The 22,154-nt window shown below is 33.8% G+C and overlaps 1 protein-coding gene across 3 annotated transcripts; it reads left to right on the top strand.

Moving 5' to 3' along the window:
* The first annotated feature begins 1,570 nt into the window (after window positions 1-1,570).
* LOC130051751 (protein Wnt-10a-like) lies at window positions 1,571-19,064 on the top strand. 3 transcript variants are annotated; one of them, XM_056154338.1, is made up of 6 exons: window positions 1,571-1,680; window positions 10,164-10,549; window positions 12,726-12,991; window positions 15,347-15,612; window positions 17,246-17,386; window positions 18,062-19,064. In XM_056154338.1, the coding sequence occupies exons 2-6, from the start codon at window positions 10,371-10,373 to the stop codon at window positions 18,374-18,376; spliced, it is 1,167 nt and encodes a 388-aa protein (XP_056010313.1). In that variant the 5' UTR covers window positions 1,571-1,680; window positions 10,164-10,370; the 3' UTR covers window positions 18,377-19,064. The 3 variants fall into 3 exon arrangements, with proteins under 3 accessions (XP_056010313.1, XP_056010310.1, XP_056010312.1); XM_056154335.1 differs by having other exon boundaries at window positions 17,246-17,392; XM_056154337.1 differs by lacking the exon at window positions 1,571-1,680 and having other exon boundaries at window positions 10,091-10,549; window positions 17,246-17,392.
* The last annotated feature ends 3,090 nt before the right edge of the window (window positions 19,065-22,154 follow it).

Raw genomic sequence — 22,154 nt, 5'->3', positions numbered from 1 at the left:
CCGCCCAACCGCAAGACGTTTCTTCTTTGATGCAAATAAATTCCCGCTCACAATTGCAAGACTAAGGGTTTTCTTGGTAAAAAGGAGAAAATGAGAAGCCTTCAAATAAACCTTAAGCCTGAGCTGATTATTTCTCATTCTCTTCATTTCATCTTAGTAACCGAGTGGGCCTGTTTACTTATAGCCCATAAAAGTTTATGAAATTAAATTTTCTGCCGTTATAAATAATAGACTTCTAATTCTTTTTTTGTAATTTACATTACAAATGTATATCCCTCTTCTTAATTAGATAATATCTAGACAAGATTTAAAACGATTCAAAGATGTAATTCATGGGCAAAAATTATAACTTTTATTTATTCAAACATTTTGTAAGCATTTGGTTCCAATGACTAAACTACTACTAGAGTGTAAAGCAGTATTTATTTTCATATTATTTTTCATCGAAATAACAATCTCTTTGCAACTATAGGACTTGCATGTAAGTGTGAATACAAATGAGATCATTTGTAACGTTGAACATCGCATTCTTTTTAAAATCCAGTTTTGAAAACGGTTTTACTGTTTATGAATTTGAAATTAGTGTCAATTATAGAGCTGATATAGATCTTAGATAATATATATATATATATATATATATATATATATATATATATATATATAGCAATCAAGAGCAAGCTAGGAGCAAAGAAAGATAACTCAATATGTAAATATCAATATCAGTGGGAAAAGTGAAAATTAGAGAACATTCTTTTTTGTCATTCTGTAATCGTATGTTTTTACTTATATGGATATGCACACAATTTCCATTGTACATGTAACACAATGGAAGCTTTTGATGTTGAAAAATATACGAAAATCATACATTTTTTTTGTACAGTTTAAGAATCAAAAGAGATATTTTTCTGCATTTTTCGATGAATTAGACAACAAAGTTAATAAACTTTAGTTTTTTAATCAATGAGATTTTTATGGTAAAGGCAATTAAAGATCGTTTTGATCTTCCATCTGTATTGGCAATAAAGAAGTTATATCGGGCCCCAAATATTGGGCATCAAACGAACAATACTGAAAATAAGTATGCATAACAATCTAATTTTTACAAAAGGAACATTTATTTATCGGAAAGTATATGTTTAATTATATAAATGAATTATGAAGGAGCGAAGTCTTAAAGGACGGCGGAAAGCGCATCAATATCACAAATCTCTCTCGGACAGTCGAAATCCCTCATTCTTCCAATACCCCACTTATCTTCACAAAGATACGGGGTAATTTGAATTCTTTTCTAATTTACTGACAACTACCCGTGCTAATTTACCGCCGGATTTGCAATATTTAAACAGAATTTAAGCTTTTGGGGCCGATCCGTGTTTGTCGAAAGATTTTGAAACAAATGATAAGGCCGACTACCCGCCTCAATTTGTGACGATCTCTCTTTGTTGTCCCGAGGATCAAGGATAATTCTAAACAAGATCTCTGGAACGTTTAGGGGAGTCCGTTGTATTTACATTTTACCCTGAGTACAATTGATTGCGACAAGCATTTTGAGCACCCTGACCCCTAAAAAGAGGTGATCTATCAACAAAGTAGAGAAGTCTTCATTTGCGAAAACCGTAACCCACTCCTAGGATTAAACTAGATGATGGTTTAGTAGATGGGTCATATTCACACGTCTAGGTAGGTGATTTGTCTTATTATTTATTTATTGTTTCTGCCTTTAATGGTTTTTTTTATATTAAAGAACACAAGATTACAAGTCGCAGCTAGCTGATACAAAACATCAAAGCATGCACCTTTTTGTTATGTTCCGTCTTTGATAGGAGTTAACAATTCTGTATTTCTATAAACGAAATGGTGTGATGCAATAATTTGAAGACAGTAAGGGGAGTGGGTGGATAAGGGCCCCACAGTGAACGCTATTTACATGTAGATTATTCATTTAAAAAATAGTAGGTTCACGAGGGAGTTTATCTTTTTAAATATTTACAGGCATTTCACCGTTTTGTTTAATAGGAAGTGTCTTTGTTGTTCTTCAGTTGACGTAATTAAGTGGTCTTGGATTAAAAAAAAACTCCAATAGGTTGTATTTCAATATGTAAAACCCACAAGACATTGTATCTTTAAATCCGTAAAGACCAACCTCATATTTGTATATTTATTTCATAAACACTTTGAATTCCTCATTTTGGACAATTTTAGGTATACAAATGTATGTCTTAGTGGACAAAATTTAACGCTTGATAGTTTGGAATATTATGTGTGCCACATGATATATCTTGTAGAAGAGAAGTCTATGAATTACATGCACGTTATATTAGAATGTTGTTTCTAAACACAAAAAATGATTCGTCTGGTAATTTTACTTCGATATTTAGTCACTTTATGATGGAGGCGTTCTGATACCTTTTATTTAATGAATATTATGAAGTAGCCCTCTGCACCTTTATATATGGGACGGTTATATATGAAAAAAAAACATGGTCATATTTTTTATTCAGTTATTAACATTGACTGACCATCAATTGGTCATCGACATCCTATTTGAGAGACAATGAAAGGAAATATTTGATCTTAAATGAATATAGGTCAAAGCTAGTCTGCCGGGATATGGTGGAGCCTTGTGACTAGGGAAGAAAATGATAACAGACAATGGTTCTCGGCATCCAGACGACTCAGCTAGCTATAAAGTTTGACCAATCACGGCCAAACAATTACAACTCGAAATTTACGATGTTTTCGTAGATTAATGAATCACTGGCAAGCACTTAAAGATGGGCTTAATCTAAATTAAAGAACTATTACTAACCAAACGTGAAATTCCTTTCTATTTTCCTTACTTCTTTATTGCATTTGATATGACGTCATGGCGTACAATGGCGATATGAGAGTTCCGTATGATACAGATATGTTTCAATGATATTGTATTCTACAAAACCCCTATTTCCGTCATTTCAGCCGCAAGAATTTGTCTTATATCTGTGATAACATTCATAAAATTTCACAAAAAATGGATTCTTTCGCAATGAAGATAAGGTTCGTTTATAAGTATTACTCTGAAGCAGAATATTTTAGTATATACATTTTACTATTTCTTGGCAACAAAATACGAGTTGAATAATTGTTTAAAAGTCTGTAATAAGGAACATGAAAATAGATTTTCTTGCGCTAGACGATGATTTGTTGCATCATAGCAGAATCCAATACAAATTCTTTACTATTGGCTTTTCAGTCAGACAGACCCTATCTTCATCACTAGGGGAGCAATCTTGATCCTATTTAAGACAAATTTAATATCAGGCAAAGTTGATTGAGTCCTATTATTGCTTGCCGTTTGTTTACACTATGCAAAAACTCTGCTTTTCCTCATTGTATGTACTAAAATCAAAAGGTTCATTATTTCAGCAGTCTGTTAAAAAGATCAAATACAAAATATCTTAAAACTGAAGGAAAACATTTAAACGACCTCGTGTTGGACAGGCTTGGGTATCAAATTCAAGTAAGCCAAAGAACAAATTTACTTAGATTCACAAAGAAAACGAGCATCTAAAATTTGACAAACACTCTGGCTAAAGTTTCTAACTTAACTGTACCCTCCCAGGTGATTTTGGAATATCAATTTTGATGTTTTGTCCTGTCTGCTAATTGAAGAGGTCTGTCTTTGTAAACTTACTGTTGAGTTGGCTAATAGTAGACGAGGGTTGTGATAGTCAATAGAAAGATGCCTGTGATCTAAACGAAACCGACACCGGAATTTTTTATTTAAACAAACCTGAAAATTTCTGTTGATACTGATTTCGAATTTTAATAAATCTAATACGAGGATGTCGATGACCTTTTTTACCCAGCGTTCTGGTATCCAAGTTTTGCCCAATATCGACTTACCAATTCAACAAGGTTACGTTGCCTGGTTGAATTGAATCACCCTGCTCGGATTCAAAGAAAACTATCAAGTGTTTCCCTAATTGCTTCGTACCCTAATCACTTGCACAATGGAGTGTGTTGCTCGGAAATCCCTGTATTGGTTCGTGCAAGTCGATGAGGAAATTCGAGATTGAAATATCTAATGCAAATCATATATAAATACCTTATGGTCGAAGGATACTAAAATAGAACTACAAAACGTTTGCACAAAACGATTTTATTCATGAAGGCAAGATCGATGAATAAATAGACACTCGAAATTCCTAAATTATTACAAAAGTGTGCAAGTGCCTCATCTAATGAAAACCATCTGTTAATTTTGATTAAGATATCGAGGAATTCCCTTAGTTTGCATGTCACCACATTGTAGTTAACAATGTATGTGGAGTAGGAGTATGATTATGGAATTTTTTAAAATCTTATTCATCAGAGGATAGTACATTTTCTCAAAAACACTGCTTTTCCTCTATGTATGTACTATATTAAAACATGTTTGTTTGGTGTTTGTTTATCATAAAGATCAAATTAAAAATATATATATATTTCGACTATTATTCATATAAGTTTTTTACTGACTAATGTAGATGCAAACCACTGGAAAATTAATTTTCATTTTTCAATAATTAAGACCACACAAGATACTGAAATAAATATGTGAGGAACATTTTTGTCCTTTAGTCAGATTTTATAATGCTTCGTTATTTCGGATAATGGGATGAGCAAGGTGATTCACAGTCATTCTTATCCAGAGATCATCACGATAATATTCAATAGAAGCCCGAACCCGACCTTTTTGTGGGTACACCAGGTGAATTTTACGGGTGTCCGTTATTTTCACACACAACATATTCTTTACGCACAGTATTGATTGTGTTTTATCACCTAAAAGAACTTGTGTTTGAGAAAAAGTTGATAAAGAAAGAAAATCCAAAATATTGCACTGACAAAAGGGATCCGATTCGAGATTAGAGACTTTAATGCAGTTTGTGAAGGGGTGTTTCGGCAAAAGAAAACCCAACTAAAACTAATCAGTACTATTGTTAATTGTTATAAATTAATAACAAAATGAATATAATTTGATTCTCAATTAATCTTATTATATCTAAATTAATTCATATCAGAAATCTTTACTTAAATTTCTTTCATTCGCAGTAAATTACTCCAGCCCTAGTAATTAATATCCAATCATATACTAAACTTTACAAATGAAATGTAGTTTAAAGTAATTACTTAAGGAATATATCAAGTCTAGCATGAGAGTATGTGCTACATACATTGTCTTGTATGGAGAGGACAATCATAGGAATTGCCTATTGACCAATCCTATTCTTAAAATATTTTACATTACATGTAAAATAAATGATTTGCAGAAATTACCATTTAATGTGTCATACAAGACTTATTATTAAAGATGCGATGTATATATCACCATCATCATATCCCCATTAGAGAGTTAAATGGTCTAATGCAATGATAATAAACTATAGTAATGTTATGATCAAGTTTGGTACATAAAGGGATTATCACAGGTTTGTCTACATTGCACATCATCGGAATATTATGTCCGTACGTTTAATTTGTTTATCATGTGATCATAAATTTTCAATAAAACAATGAGCTGAGTTTTATCTAACCGAGAAGAAAGATCGGGGAAAGGGAGTATGTTCTTGGTCTACTTTTACCTTTATGTGCCTTAACTTTAACCTCCAGTAATAATTTTTGATCTACATAAAATTGACACTACATACTTGGTGAACTGAAAGGTCAAAATTCTGTGACTGATAAAGGTTAAATTCACAATGGAACATGATCATGCCCCGGTACTGTAGTACTGCGGATCTTTTGTCAGTGTAGCAGTGTATTGTTGTCAGTAATGTAGAGTATTGCGGATATTTGTCAGTGTAGCAGTGTATTGATGTCAGTAATGTAGAGTACTGCGGATCTTTTGTCAGTGTAGCAGTGTATTGATGTCAGTAATGTAGAGTACTGCGGATCTTTTGTCAGTGTAGCAGTGTATTGTTGTCAGTAATGTAGAGTACTGCGGATCTTTTGTCAGTGTAGCAGTGTATTGATGTCAGTAATGTAGAGTACTGCGGATCTTTTGTCAGTGTAGCAGTGTATTGTTTTCAGTAATGTAGAGTACTGCGGATCTTTTGTCAGTGTAGCAGTGTATTGTTGTCAGTAATGTAGAGTATTGCGGATATTTGTCAGTGTAGCAGTGTATTGTTATCAGTAATGTAGAGTACTGTGGATATTTGTCAGTGTAGCAGTGTATTGTTGTCAGTAATGTAGAGTACTGTGGATATTTGTCAGTGTAGCAGTGTATTGTTGTCAGTAATGTAGAGTACTGTGGATCTTTGTCAGTGTAGCAGTGTATTGTTGTCAGTAATGTAGAGTACTGCGGATCTTTGTCAGTGTAGCAGTGTATTGTTGTCAGTAATGTAGAGTACTGTGGATCTTTGTCAGTGTAGCAGTGTATTGTTGTCAGTATTGTGGATCTTTGTCAGTGTAAAAATGTATTGTGGATCTTTTGTCGGTGTAGTAGAGTATTGTGGATCTTTTGTAGCAGAGTATTGTGGATCTTTTGTCAGTAGAGCAGTGTATTGTGGATTTTCTGTAGCAGATTATTGGGGATCTTTTGTAGCAGAGAATTGGGGAACGTTTGTCAGTGTAGCAATGTATTGTGGATATTTTTTGTCAGTGTAGCAGAGTATTGTGGATCTTGTGTCAGTGTGGTAGAGTATTGTGGATCTTTTGTCAGTGGAGCAGTGTATTGTGGATTTTCTGTAGCAGAGTATTGGGGATCTTTTGTCAGTGTAGCAATGTATTGTGGATATTTTTTGTCAGTGTAGCAGAGTATTTTGGATCTTTTTAGCAGTGTATTGTGGATCTTGTTTCAGTGTAGTAGAGTATTGTGGATCTTTTTGTGGGTTTTTGTAGAGCAGTGTATCGTGAATTTTCTGTAGCAGAGTATTGGGGATCTTTTGTCAGTGTAGCAATGCATTGTGGATATTTCTTGTCAGTGTAGCAGAGTGTTGTGGATGTTTTGTAGCAGAATATTGTGGATCTTTTGTCAGTATTGCAGTGGATTTTTTTTGTGTTGGGTCAGTATTATTTTCGATCTCACATTGTCCATTTTCAACTGGAAAGCAAAATCAATACTTAGGATCACAAAGTTAATTTTGCGAGATGTTTTGTAAATTTGTCATTTATTGTGGATTTAACAAATGTCACCACAAAACATACACACCCACTTTTCACCTCTATCGTTATGCTTATCGTTTCGTGTGGTTTAGTAGTTCTAAGATCTCGTGTGTTCTTTTTGAATAAAAGTTTTAAATCAGATGCAGGCACAATTTAATCTCTCTGTGAATTCATCATGGAGATATGCAGTGTCAATAACTTCAACAGAGCAGAAATTTCACACATGAGAATACCCTGTCATTTTGCTAACAAGGTAATGATGCCAATGGTTTTCTGATGGGATTAAATACACGTTTAAGCTGTATCTTAAAAGTATGTTGTCAAACTGTTTCATCATTACGACATCACAATGTGCATTGAGGCAAAAGGTTCTGTTTTGTTCTTTTAACATGGAGAAAATTCCTGCATTTTAAGCGTTCGTGGTTGTACAATGTATTGTACTAAGATCGCGACTGAAATATTTTTCTAATTAATAAGACATTAACTTTAGGTATGTTGAAATCTTAACCTTTGGTATGTGGTTATCTTTAACAGTTGAATAAAAAGGTTAGATGAAGAGACAATAGTATATCATTACAACTCATCATTTAAATCACTTAGATTGTTTCAAAACTAGAAGGTGTAAATAAGTGGTGTGTTAACATCACCAAACCCGGCCCCTAGTCTTTGTTTTTGATTTGTTTAAGATATATCAGTTTCGCCAGGTGGTCTTTTCTCTAGGACCCGGTGTGAAATCTTAACGTTTAACTTGAATTACAAAATATCTGTAAGTCACTATTATTCAAGATCTGACAACTCAAATGATACAAAAATGTAATGACAATATCGCCACCATGTTCCAGGAGGCGCCATACGTTATTCTGCTAGGAAAACGTGCTGTATCATTTTCGCTGCGCCATTCAAAACACACCCCGTGTCTGTTTCACTGTTATTTTCTCTTGTTTGCAGTAGCACGGTATCAAACGAAATAAATGAGTAAAAGTTCGTTTGTTGGTGCAGAGAGTATATCATAAAATGCTGGTGTGTGATTAGATGCAAACTAGTAGAAGAGGGAAAAGCTTTCATCGCAACGCACGTGCTTGCAACATGCGCGCGTTCTGAGGTTTCATCAAATAGATGCGTACTCCTTGTTTTGTATTTTAATGGTAAACATATCGGGATTACAATCTACGCCATACAAGCTTGCAGGAAAAAAAAAATGTAAAGATGATTTTTTGTATCCTTATAACTTTGAGGGGATGTAGTTTGAACCTTGCGTTTGTTGAAGTTTAATACATTACAACAAACAGGTCTCGGCAGAATTAGGTAATTTAGAAATTGATGATGAAATAAGTATCTGTCACAATTGGCGTTCTCAGACTATGTAGGAACAGGGAATACGTCATCCAGCTAATGCTCAACCTGACTGAGTAGCTTTCGAGACAACTCTTTGTGGATGTTGCTATTCTGACATCTTTGAATCCGATTATTATCCAAAATCCGTTTCCAATTCATTTCTTTGTCTTTGCACTTTCTCCACTACATATAGTTTTTACATCATTACGGCCCCAGCAGAAAATGTGTCAATTTGGGAATGAACAGGGATTCTGTTTCGCAAATATAATTAGTCGCTTTGAAATTGCCACCTTTCCCCCGTCCCCTTTCAATCTCTGACTACTTGATTCCTTTGCTTCTCATTAGTAACGAACAGGGAGGAGGAATAACAGATGATTAAATCGTGCAAGACTAACTTTAAATCTGGCCTTTCCCTTCCCTCCCTGGAAGCATTTATCAGGAGCGATTTTTCTAACTATGATATTTAAGACTTAAAGACACTGGTAAGTCAATGCATGCATCATAATTCTGTAAAAAAAAATATTTACATGATAATCAAAATAATAATATTAAATATTTAAAAAAGAAAGAAAGAAGTTTTAAAATGGCACATATACAAGACCTCACAACCTGAATTTTTCAGCGACATTGAATCCTCGTAAAATAAATAAAGTTCAAACTTATAGTACAGTGTAAGATTACGTTTTTCCTAAACGTACACGTAATATCAGGCATATAGAAATCATGATAATAATAGCTTTTTAATGATCTTTTTAAGATATATTTTGCCAGGTTTTCCACATACATACACGTTTTAAATCTTTCGATTTCACAGACTTTCTATTTCAAAACCAATTTATAAACATTTTGGAATTTCTAGACCTTATGATATGTTTGGAAGAGAAGAAAGTGGTCTTTAGATGAAACTAAGCACAAAATACTTGAGTTAATTGATGTTTCTTGCTATCTTCATGGGACTTCAAGGTCTTTTGGAAATTATTCTAACATCTTTTTCAGAACATTTCAAGTATCCTCTTCTATCTTTTCTGATTATAGTAACAAAAGTCATAAGTTAAAGATTGACAAGCACATGTGGTTGAATTTTATATTTCACTTATGTACGGGATGTTTTACCACAGTTCCAATAGATTTTAAAACTACAATTTCTGTCATTTTTAGATATAAAAGTTATGAACTGTACATTGATCGTCGAACAGATAAATCATAGTTAATAGTATACGAACTTTTCATGTTATATAAATTTGTTCATAAAGGTGAATAAATTTTCTTTGTTATCGATTTCTCATTTGAAAAAGTTCTATGAGGTTAAAATGCCAAAATCACAATTTATCTATGAATAATGCGTGTGAATTTCTCCTTTTAATCCTTTCCTGTCTTTCTAGATTTCCTTATTAAATTCTACGTTAAAAACCCTGCGAGATATGAATCAAAAGTGTACGTATAAAATTGAAATTTATGAGGCAGAAAGGGAAATTTAAATCATTGATATCCCTGTTATTTCTACATAAGTCTAATACGTTCTTAAGATGTGAATGTTATATAGCCAAAGAATATAAAAACAAGTAAATGCAAAACTTGGAATAATAAAATCCTGTTACCATTGATATCATTGGAATAAACTCACAGCGGTACCGGTGTGTGGGTTTACGCCACGGTGGAGGTGTGCCTTTTCATTCGCTCCGATTTTTTTTTCTTTTCAGATGACCACATCGATGACGAATTCTGTTTTTGGATTTGGGAATTCGATGAGGCATGATAATCATCCACGCATTCATACAATATAATCCACTTTGTCATGGGCTTGACCAAATTACGGTTCTTTTTCATTCATTATCCTTACTCGTCACAAACGTTTAATTTCTTATGGACGTGGCATTAAGTTTCTTCTGGAAGCGTGGAATTTCTGAATGGAAGAACAGACTTCTTTAGAGTACAACTTACTACACACTTCAAATCATTCCAAGACTAAACGACGGGTTCGATGGAGAATATTCTTATTCCAGAAAAGCCGAATATTATTGTGTTTCAAAGACATGGTGTTGCTATATATGTTGATATTCCTCACATTCACTAGTAGTGTTGTCAGGTATGTAAACAATTTTCATTTTCTATTTAATTTCGGAAATTAAAATGCATTGATACTTTATATATATATATATGTATATATATCTGACTTTGTTATCGCTATCACAACTTACGGAATTGTTTTTAATTGAAATTGCATTTCGTGCATGTATTGTACAAATTTTATTCATGCTGGGTAAATAAGTAAATTTATCTAAAATAAGAAAATATATGTACATGTACTCTTCATAGATTTGCACGACATCATAATCTTGAATTTTTGCACATGTTTACAAAAAATGTAAAACTGACAAGGATATCAATATGCACCGGCATGCTAGCTGATATCGTGCATCTTTATGAACTGCCCCCAGAAATCTGTGAATATGAAATATTGAAAGATGACGGATTGATTTCATACCATGTCTAAATGCAATTTGAAAACAAACAGCTAATATATCTGTCAACACAACCCAATGTTATAACAGGGTAAATAAATCTAAGGCAAGCACAGTGAAGAATTGAGTCAGAGTAAAAACGTTTCAAGAATCAACTATTTTCTAAAATTTAGATAATTACATTTCTTTAATATGTCTACAGCAAAAGTATCATTGTGGTTTGTTAATTTAAGAGAGGGGTAATTGTATCTACAATCAAACGAAGGTTTGAATCAGTTAAATACCCTGTTTGTTAGCGTTTATGGTATGGGGATCAACGTTGTATTTATCTGTAAGGCCGTGAAATCTATCATTTCCAACAAACGAAGCAATACCAGTGAGTGACAGGACTCTCTTTATATTTTTTCATTCACATTGGGGTGTGAAATTCACGAGTTTGTCCAAATTTCTTAAACCACATTAAAGCATTTGTGTATCTTAATGATTAATTTACTTTGATTCTGTGTTTACTCTAAATAAGGTTACAATTTGGAGACTCTCGCCTCTGGACAAGAGACGTCAATAGATCTTTCAAAAATAGTTATATCCCCTCAAACTTTGGGAATAGGTGTTTGTTTACTTATCTACAGCAATTTCTTTTCTATATAGTTTTTCATTAGTTCGTAATTTATTTGCTCGACAGAAAAGTAGGAGGGTATAAGGAATAAAAGAACTTTATTGAATGGATTTTTGAAACGGTTGATATCAAAGGAAAACCGCGGCCTAACAAGAGCACCTGTGGGAACCCCCCATGTCGATAGGAATCTGAAGAGTAGGATCCCTTGGGTGATGGGGTTCAACCTCAATGCCCTATAACGTCATGACTAAGTCTTAGTTTAAAAGAGTATGAGAATTGTCAATCAACTAGTCCGACCCATATCGGATCAACATTCCACCCCAGTTTCAACCTTTCGAGTCTTGCATGCGTTTTCCGTAAAAAAATAAAATAAACTGCGTCGCATCTAATATTGTATTTTGTACACCTGGAAACATCTCAAATGAACATTTTCTGCTTTCATAAATTATGTTTTAACATCCTTACCAGTTATTTTATGGTTTACCATCCCTACCAGTTATTTTTATGTTTTACCATCCCTACCAGTTATTTTATGTTTTACTATCCCTACCAGTTATTTTATATTTTACTATCCCTACCAGTTATTTTATATTTTACCATCCCTACCAGTTATTTTATATTTTACTATCCCTACCAGTTATTTTATATTTTACCATCCCTACCAGTTATTTTATGTTTTACCATCCCTACCAGTTATTTTATGTTTTACTATCCCTACCAGTTATTTTATGTTTTACTATCCCTACCAGTTATTTTATGTTTTACTATCCCTACCAGTTATTTTATATTTTACCATCCCTACCAGTTATTTTATGTTTTACTATCCCTACCAGTTATTTTATGTTTTACTATCCCTACCAGTTATTTTATGTTTTACTATCCCTACCAGTTATTTTATGTTTTACCATCCCTACCAGTTATAGCTACATGTACTTTGCTATCCGTCAAAAATCTGTTATTTTCTTAAGTATCGATTAAATCATAGTCGAGCAAATATTTTATTCTCCATTTTAAAGGATGCTGGACATTGATCGAATAATTATACCTCTTCGGACAAAAAAAAAAAAAAAAAAAAAAGAAATTGTTGTCGTTCATCATTTCTTATTTTGACTAAAGAATTTCACAATACCTTGGTTCACAGTTACTTATTCCCCCATCAATATGAATCATTGAATTTTATAAAGGGGGATGAGTAACGATATCTTACGACTGAATATACCTCCAAATGAGCCCAAACTAGACCCCAACACAGTCTGCAAGACCTTCCCCGATCTCACACAGAGACAGTACGGCCTTTGCAGCATGTACCCCGACGTCACGGCATCCGCCATTCAGGGAATTCAGGTAGGGGTACATGAATGCCAAAACCAACTCAAGGACAACAGGTGGAATTGCTCATCGTTGGAGAAGAAAAACAAAAACCCTCATGCAAGTCCACTGCTGAAAAGAGGTAAACTTATAAAGTCATCAAATATTTGCATAGAATGTAACTGTCCATGAGTGTACCTTGAGCTTGCTATAATACATGTACCAACAAACGCATTCCATTGTCTTTGCGAAGGATGTAATGATATTGAAATAAGATTGTTATATGTGCAAAATCAGGCATTCAGATTTTATTTGAGTACATTGCCTATTTTAAATTATTGGAAAATACATGCACTTCTGGTGTTTCAGAGAAATATCGTTCACTACACGACTGTTCAAATATGACACACCTTTTCGATAAATTCAAAATTTATGGCAATTAATGATGAAGGCAGCTGAAAAAGCAATACTGATCAATTTACTCAATACAGATACATTCGGGGAGAATTCGAATAAATGCATGTGTTTCATAGTTTATTTTACATAAGACGCTCATTATCTTAAAACTTATGAGTCTTTTCAGTATGGTGCGTCTTAAATCATGTGCACCTTTAGGATTAGTTTTCAATGAAAGAGATAATTTCCGTAAAATAAAGATATCGTAAGGATATTACTCAACAGAGCTGTCGTAAATCTGTCTTAACCATACACTGCGGTATGCTAAGTATATGTTTCCTATAAAAAGCTAATATTGTATAGACCTGTAAAATTATAGCCAAAAGAAACACGGTTAGGGTCCATTCAACAAGGTAAACGTTTTGTAAACTGATTTCTTTCATAGTGATGCAATTAAATGTAATTTAGACGCAAAAATCCTAGGCGTTTGTTTGCAGACACTCGAAAACCTTTGTTCTGCTGCCGTATTCTGTTACAGCGAATCAAAATTATTGCAATGTATTCGCGGTTTGTCGTCGCGTTAGGGACATATTTAGCCTTGTTAGTAATAACAGTTTGTCAGTATTTGGTTGGGGTCGCTTTGATGTTTTGTGTTGCAGGAAAACTCAGGTAATAGGCTTGACCACAATGACACAGGTGCGTCGGAATCCCAAACTGCAACAACCAAACGTAAAAGCATATTATTAAATCTGCCTACGAGTATAAGCGGTAGCTTTTGGGCGATATTTGTGTTCAGTAAGACGATTCCCGTTTTAATAGCGCCTTTATAATAATTATCACACCCCAAATTTTAACATCAGATAATGTATGTGTTGAATTGTGTTTACTTTATAAACGAAGAGTTATTTACTAAGTTAAGTTGTGATTTAATATTGTTCCGTGGGGATCCGGGTTAGAATAGGTCCTCAGTACCCCTTGCTTGTCGTAAGAGGCAATTTAATGGGGCGATCCTTCGGATGAGACCACGAAAACCGAGGTCCCGTGTCACAGCAGGTGTGGCATGATAAAGATCCCTCCCTGCTCAAAGGCCGTAAGCGTTACATTTTGAAGACCTTTACCGGCAGTGGTGACGAGCGGTTCCCGCAATACAACACCAACCAACTACAGAAAAACAAAAATAGTATGGACAATAAAAACAAAAATGCGATTGATGTGATTTTCATAAATACAACTTTTCATACATGTTTTAAAAAAACATCAATAGCTAGCGGTTGTTTGTTGAATATAACATAAACCGCTATCGTGTGCATGTTTTAATGACGTATCCCCAGTCAATGAAAATCATATTTAGGTATCTTAGTGCATATCTCTAGCGGTTCTCATTATTTCAGAATTTATAGCCTATCTATCAGAGCGATGAGAAAAAGAGATAATGGTGTAGCTCGTCTCGAGTTTCTTCCGCTTTGTGTTTACGTTTTTCTCCAAGCTTACAACAGCAAAACATGGCCTTTTATCCTTTCTGAGTTTGATCTTTCAGGCCTAAACAAGGTCATTTATCTTGATTAAGATATTAGATTGTTTCAGAGAACATGCTAAAATGTCTCTTGTATCAAAATTACCACTATAATCTACCGCCTACTTACCGGTCCAGTTCGATATCTGGACATTCAGAAGGCCCGATAATTCCCAACACGTTTTAAACGAAGTTAAAAAAAAAACAAAAAACCTCACAATATTCAAACATGCTCTTTAAAGGGATTATCAATCTGTTAGTTTTTGTTATGAAAAATACATCAAAAACGAACTTTGTCAATGCAAAAAGATGGATTTTGATTTGGGGGATAAAAGTAAGGTACTTCTTAGTCGTAAAAGTTCATTTTAATTTAAATAGAGAACTGACTAACCAACACCTAAGTTACTTTAAACATCGAACACAACAAAATCGACAAGACGACACACACACATATATATCCAATTTATTTTTCCTTTTTAAAAATCACAATTTTTTTTTTACTGTGAAGTGCATTGAAAAGGATGTCGTTCCTTTCTTTAAGCAAGGTAGAAAATTAGTTGTATATATACATTATGCGCCTTACTCCAGGTTACCGGGAAACAGCGTTTGCCTACGCCATTTCCGCTGCAGGCGTCGTTCACCAGGTGGCAGTAGCATGCAGTCTGGGAAAACTTAAGTCCTGTGGCTGTGACATGAGTCGACGAGGGAAAGTCAGAAAGTGGGAGTGGGGTGGATGTAGCCATAATGTGGATTTTGGGGAACAATTTTCTAAGAAGTTTTTGGATTCCAAAGAAAAACGTTCCAAAGACATCCATGCTAAAATTAATCTACACAACAACAGAGCCGGGAGACTGGTAAACATTAAAAAGTGACCTTTGTATACTAGTATATACAGTTTTAAAACAGTAAGATTGTAGATTATTCTCTCATTAATTTCACAGTGTGCAATTTCTATCCAAACGACATTAAACAAATGCAAGAATTACATTATTATCTAAATCAAAATAGACGTTCAAATTGCTATCCCATTTGTAAAAATGCCAAGTGATTATTCAAAATTGGAATCCCTTTATAGTGGGCGTAAATAGTGATATCATACCATAGTGGAAATACTGGTAATTCCATCCGTATTACAGGAAACATAGTGGAAATACCGGTAATTCCATCCGTATTACAGGAATAAGAATGATTCTTGTTTGGTATAAAAGTTAATTGAAGATGACAATTTACAAACTCATAGCATCAAAAGACGGGGGAAAAAAAATCAAAGACGAAAAAACGAATTACTGAATCTGACCCTATTTACAGATGTTCATGAAAATGGTGCCTGTTAACTAAAATGATCTAGTTTCGTTCAATTATATAGCATGGCATTGATACTATTCCGTACATGTATAAGCATCACACTCTGGTGCATCACCACTAATCCCACAAATGAAGAATAGCAACCAGAGAAATTTGATGTGGATGAAAAGTGGAGAATATATACAATATTATTTTGAAATTCAAGTTTCAAAAGTTTAAAACTGCAGTTATAGTAAAAAGTAATCTGAAATTTTTTTAAAACCTCTGCTAGACTCGAACGTTCGATTTACATGAACAAATCAGCAGTCAACACGTTAGCATACTGAGCTACATTTTCTGTGTGTGTATATATATATATAATCTGTGTGTGTGTGTGTATCTATATTTTCATTCAAGTTTCAAAAGGAAATCAGCCATTATGATGATGCATTATTCATCCTTAACTGGAAATAATTGATCAAAGAACAATACCATAATGTATCAACCGACGTATCTCAAATGTTCGACTACCTGATGTTTGTACACGTGTATTGCTTTAAGTCCCATTCGAGACTTTTTCACTTACGTAGAAACCCAAAGTTTGACCTTTGACCCATGTGTGTGGCACTCATGGCAGTGGGGGTTCTTTATCATGCTAACACCTATATATATATATTTCAATAAAAAAGCAGGGAAATAAAAAAGCAGGAAAATATACAGTTCCAAAATATATTTAAATCACTAGCGCTTTCTGGATTTAAACATCCATCCTCAGGTGAATACAAATTAATAAATTTGTCCATCCTCAGGTGAATACAAATTAATAAATTTGTATTCACCTGAGGATGGATGTTAAAATCCAGAAAGCGCTAGTGATTTAAATATATTTTGGAACTGTATATTTTCCTGCTTTTTTATTGAATTATTTTCACTGTGTGATATCAACTCTTTCTATTTGGATTATATATATATATATATATATATATATATATATATATATATATATATATTCCGGTCAAAATCACTAGGGAAAGTTAACAAATTAGACATATCTAATTGGGTTGAATAATAAACAACATATTTTATATAGAAGATTCCGGCACTGCACGAAATACACAAATTAGTTAAATACCAAAAAGCGTTTCATGTTTACAGATACGGTGTCGAATTTTTTATGTTTAATATTAATTTTTGAAAATTTAGGCCGTTATAAGAAACGTTAACAGGAAGTGCAAGTGTCATGGAATGTCTGGCAGCTGCGAAATGCAGACATGTTGGAAAGCTACACCGGATTTTAAGGAGGTTGGAAATCGTTTAAAGAGGAAGTACAAGTCAGCAAGAAAGGTAAAGGTAAATGTTCTTTGTTGTAAGTCTCCCTCCTGAAATGTACACCAAATGACACTTCCTGCTTGAACGAGAAGAAAGCTTTCTGTTGTCCAGTGAACTTTTACATAAAAATCCGTGATATATGGAACTCGTTGTGATTGATGATGACATTGAATTTAGTAAAGAGACTGAATAAAAAATTCAAAAGCACGTCATCTACATGCAATTATAGTTACTTTTAGAAAATGTATATATATATATATATATATATATATATATATATATATATGCCGATTAAAACGTTTTGAATCCCATGATACATGAATAAATGATATTTCTATTGTATTTGCTTTAAAATGTAGTTCTAAACTTACAAGATAGTTTTCTATATGGTAATAAACATGCAGGATATATATCATGACAGGTTCTGTTGTACTTGTATACATGTGAATGTGTGTAAGTTCTACGTTTACTACTCAAATTGTTTTGCATGATAAAATCCACCATGTAGCTTTCATTGATCAATGATTTGTTTTTAGCGTTGATGTTAACTTTATTATGTTGTGTCTACCTAGTTATTTTTAAAGCACAAGTACTTCTATGATAAGAGATAATTTCGAAGCAAGTTTGATATTTTCTCCCAAATGTCAATGTAGAAATATGATTTTAAATGTAATCACCATATCAATTCAGGTGGACGTACTGAACAAAGTGAAAACACATTATAAGAAGATCAGAAAGTACACCAGAAAAACAGATCTTCTTTTCTACGAACAATCTCCGAACTATTGTGACCCAAATCCTGAAGTAGATTCACCGGGAACCTCTGGAAGACTTTGCAATAAGACAAGTTCAGGGGCAGACAACTGTGAAACATTGTGTTGTGGGCGTGGCTATAACACACTCAGAGTGAGGCGGACAGAACGCTGCGACTGTAAATTTCATTGGTGTTGTTACGTCGTATGCCAGACGTGTGTATATAACGAATGGGTCACAGTTTGTAAATAATATTCATCTTTGTGACTGTTTTGTAAATATATTCCTATATCTTTGTAAGGGTTTTGTAATTTAGTTCAAGAAAAAGAAGTTGTTTAATTTGTGACTAAGAATGTGTGAAACTAATGGTCAGAAGCATTTTTATAGCGCGAATATTTTCAGATATAAGCTTTCTAAAATACAATTCCATGTTTTACTGTTTATAAAAATTATCATATGATTTTAATCTTATTGACCCCCCCCCCCTCCCACCTAAACCAAGAATACAGTTCCATTTTCAAATGAAACTGCACTTGTTATAGTAATTTATCATAACACCTTTTCAAATTTCACAATAGCCGTTGAGATAGAACTTTTGTTATTTATCACTTCATATCTTACATTGTACGTTTCCCACATTATATAACCTACATTTCAAATATTGTTACTTTGAGGAACTTCAGGGGATTTACAGTTCATTATTTTTTATAACATTTTTTCCACATTCATCGCATGAGTTGTATCTAAAGTACATCCCCCGGATAGTTCTTTATTAACATGAATGAATATTAACTCGACGATTGTACACGATTTGTGTACTAGTAATTTATTATTTTTTCTAAATCCCAATTTGTTTCATGTTTGAAGATTTCAACGCAAAACATTTTCCTAATATATGTATTATATTTTTGGAGTTTAATAAAGAATTTGAAAACAGTTATTTATTATTAGCCCTGCATTTGCACACAAGAGAAAATGGATGTCAGCAAAACCACAAAACGCACAGGCACTCGACGTTTTAAATATCTAAGAAAAAAATGTCTTCCTTAAAACAAAATATTCACAACGTATATCACGCAGCTATCTTGGTTTTCTATTTTACCAGCTGCATCGCTTACAATTTTCGGAGAAAAGTTCGATATAATACGATTATTAGACCCCTACTGTTTAGAAGCAACTCTGTCAAGGTCTTGCCTCTTGCATTGTCATGGTGACCTGAATATAAAGTCCATTTATCGGCTATTATCAACCGTCAAACATCGTCTGCTGCTTCTCGAATGCGACAGATCGGCAATGGGAGGACGGAAGTTGACATAATTTGGGATTTTTCATTGGTCGATGAAATTGAAAATAGTTAATATTACAATTAGTAGTAACTATGATTGATTGAATACGGTTTATTTCGGTTTGGCAACATTTCAGCCATTTTATAGCGGTTAACTAATAGAAATGTGTTTGGTTGTGAGTGTTTGAGTTTCCCTGACGGCACCCGGTGAGCCTACTCTTTTTCAAATATCAGGGAAACGATCTTTTGTGTGCCAAGGGGTTGTGATCCTTGACACGGGACACCCTTTAACTTTTTATAGGATGGGACATTTGACGGACATAAAACTTAAAAAATACATAAACAGGTAAAAATACAGATCATTTCGTTATATAAACAGTTGTATTTTAAAAGTATTCAATTTTTTCTGTAAAAATTGTACATGTATATGATTGATTGTATATTGGTGGGACACTCGAGAATATTTCACTCATATGGAGACGTCACCAATAAATGAGTGTCAGTTTTTGTAAAAGGTTCTTGCATTGATTGCACATTATTAAAAAGTCTATTTCGTATGGGCGTAAAATCACTGCATTCTAAAAGAATGTGATGTATAGTTACATGTAATGGACAGTAACACGATGTACATCTAGGCAATAAATATGTTAGATAGCAAGGTGATTGATCTAGAACACTACATCTATTCAATAATTGGTATATATTTTAATTTTTTTTTAACGTTAAACATGATAACATCATTTATTCATTATATTAAAATTAGTTGAAAGTAAATGCCATACGTAATATTCAAGAAAAGTTCACTATAACTGAATTAACACCCACACATGCGTACACGTGGGCATACTCTCAACGTTGACAGTGGCATTTATACAGTTTGTCTGTAAATTTTCAGTGCTGTCACAATGGATGACGAAACTTGGTGGGTTGGAGTCGAAGCAAAAAAAAAAGTGGGGGGAGGGGGGGATAGGCATTTCCAATGTTGGTTTGGCATTGCGATAGATTTATTAAACTGTCCGTGCCAGTCTGTCCCAAACCATCCGAATTTTATTGTTTACAGGGCTATATACTACCCTGCATTCAGCGCCACTCTTTTCCTCCCGCTTCAGCAAGGGAATTCTCATTTGCATAATTGTCAACTTCCGTCCCCCTTGCGGATTTGTGAAGCAGTAGACGATGCTTGACGGTTAATTATAGTCGATAAATGGACCCTATTTCCATGACGGTGCGAGAGATAAGACCATGACAGAGTTGCTTCTAAACGGTAGGGTTCTAATAATCCTATGTATCGAACTTTTCGCTGAAAATGCAGCCGGTAAAACAGAAAACCAAGACGGCGACGTGATTTACATGTACCTTGTGAATATATATTTTTTTTTAATAGGAAGACACTTTTTTTATTATAGATATTTAAAACGTAGAGTGCCTTTGTCCAAGCGTTCTTTATATGCCCATGGGCTTAACCCCTTACACGGCAGAGAAATCAGTGTGTTTCTTGTGAATTAGCAACATATATTAATGAATTTTCTCTGTAGTTTTGGTCTTATTTACCTATAATAAATTATATATTTCCTGTAAGGTTAGATTGTAAACTTTCTGAAAAGCACATTCAAAAAGTTTTTCTTGTTGCTATGGCAACAAGAACTGAGTAGTACTGTGGAAATTCATTCGGATAGCTATATCCCAAGTTACATCTACTATAGATATGAAATAAATGGTGATAATAAAATCAGACCAATGCTATCAAATGCATATATATATTTGGAAAGTGTTGTTGAGACACTATAAACAAAAATATTGCAGAGATGACATAGTTGCCATGGAGATAGTGAAAAGGTGAAAATAACGAACAGTGACCAGCGAGTCCTTATACTTTTGTTGATTTACAGTGTGAACTTGGGCTAAATGGAGTCAAACTACTATTCATAATAGTCTAAGATGGTCATGCATAATATTACAAAAATAAGTTATGTGGGTGTTTGAGTTTCCCTGACGGCCCTCAGTGACCCTACTCTTTTTCGAACATCAGGGAAACGATCGTTTGCGTGCCAAGGGAGTTGTGATCCTTGACACGGGACACCCTTTAACAATATTCAATCAATCAAAAGAACTAAAATTTCGGATACCGCTGCAAAAGATAACTGACGAGTAAATAGGCCACAGGCTTTATTATCGCTGTTTAACATTTGTTTGACAGCACCGTTAAATTAAAATCCACGGAAGGATTATCCACAAAAGGATTTCGTCGGAATTGCAATAAAAATGTAATTTGCATTAAATAAATGTAAGCCCAAGGGCTGTAAATCCTTCAAAAATAGTGGGACAGCATTCCCCTTGTAATATGCACATCTACACATTGTGATATTCCTTTGTACTAAGTTTCATTGAAATTCCCCATGGGTTTAAGAGGAGTTGCGAAGACAAGGTACTTGCATTGAATATTTCTAAATCCAAGGTTCCTCCTAGCTTCTTCAAAAATAGTGGTGCAGCATTTTCCTTGTAATGTGCACATCCCCACATTGTGATCTTTCTTTGCACTAAGTTTCATCAAAATCCCCAAAAGGGTTTAGAGGAGGAGTTGCGAAGACAAAATATTTTGAATTGAAGAAAAAACCCAAGTCCAAGAGCCGTAACTAATTTAAAAACATTGGACTGTATGCACACCTCCTCATCGTGGTCTTTCTTTGTACAAAAATTAATTAAAATCCCCCAAAGGGTTTAGGAGAAGTTGTGAGGACAAAGTAT

This window comes from Ostrea edulis, chromosome 2 (genome assembly GCF_947568905.1).
Source record: "Ostrea edulis chromosome 2, xbOstEdul1.1, whole genome shotgun sequence".
In the NCBI taxonomy this organism is placed as follows: Eukaryota; Metazoa; Mollusca; class Bivalvia; order Ostreida; family Ostreidae; genus Ostrea; species Ostrea edulis.
Note: the sequence above shows the minus strand (reverse complement) of the source record. Positions and strands in the feature narration are given on the sequence as shown.

Coding starts and splice junctions, on each gene's coding strand:
- LOC130051751 (XM_056154335.1), top strand. CDS start 10,371: ATGGAAGAACAGACTTCTTTAGAGTACAACTTACTACACACTTCAAAT. Junction 12,992..15,346: donor AAGTCCACTGCTGAAAAGAG/GTAAACTTATAA, acceptor GCCTTACTCCAG/GTTACCGGGAAACAGCGTTT. Junction 17,393..18,061: donor AGTCAGCAAGAAAGGTAAAG/GTAAATGTTCTT, acceptor ATATCAATTCAG/GTGGACGTACTGAACAAAGT.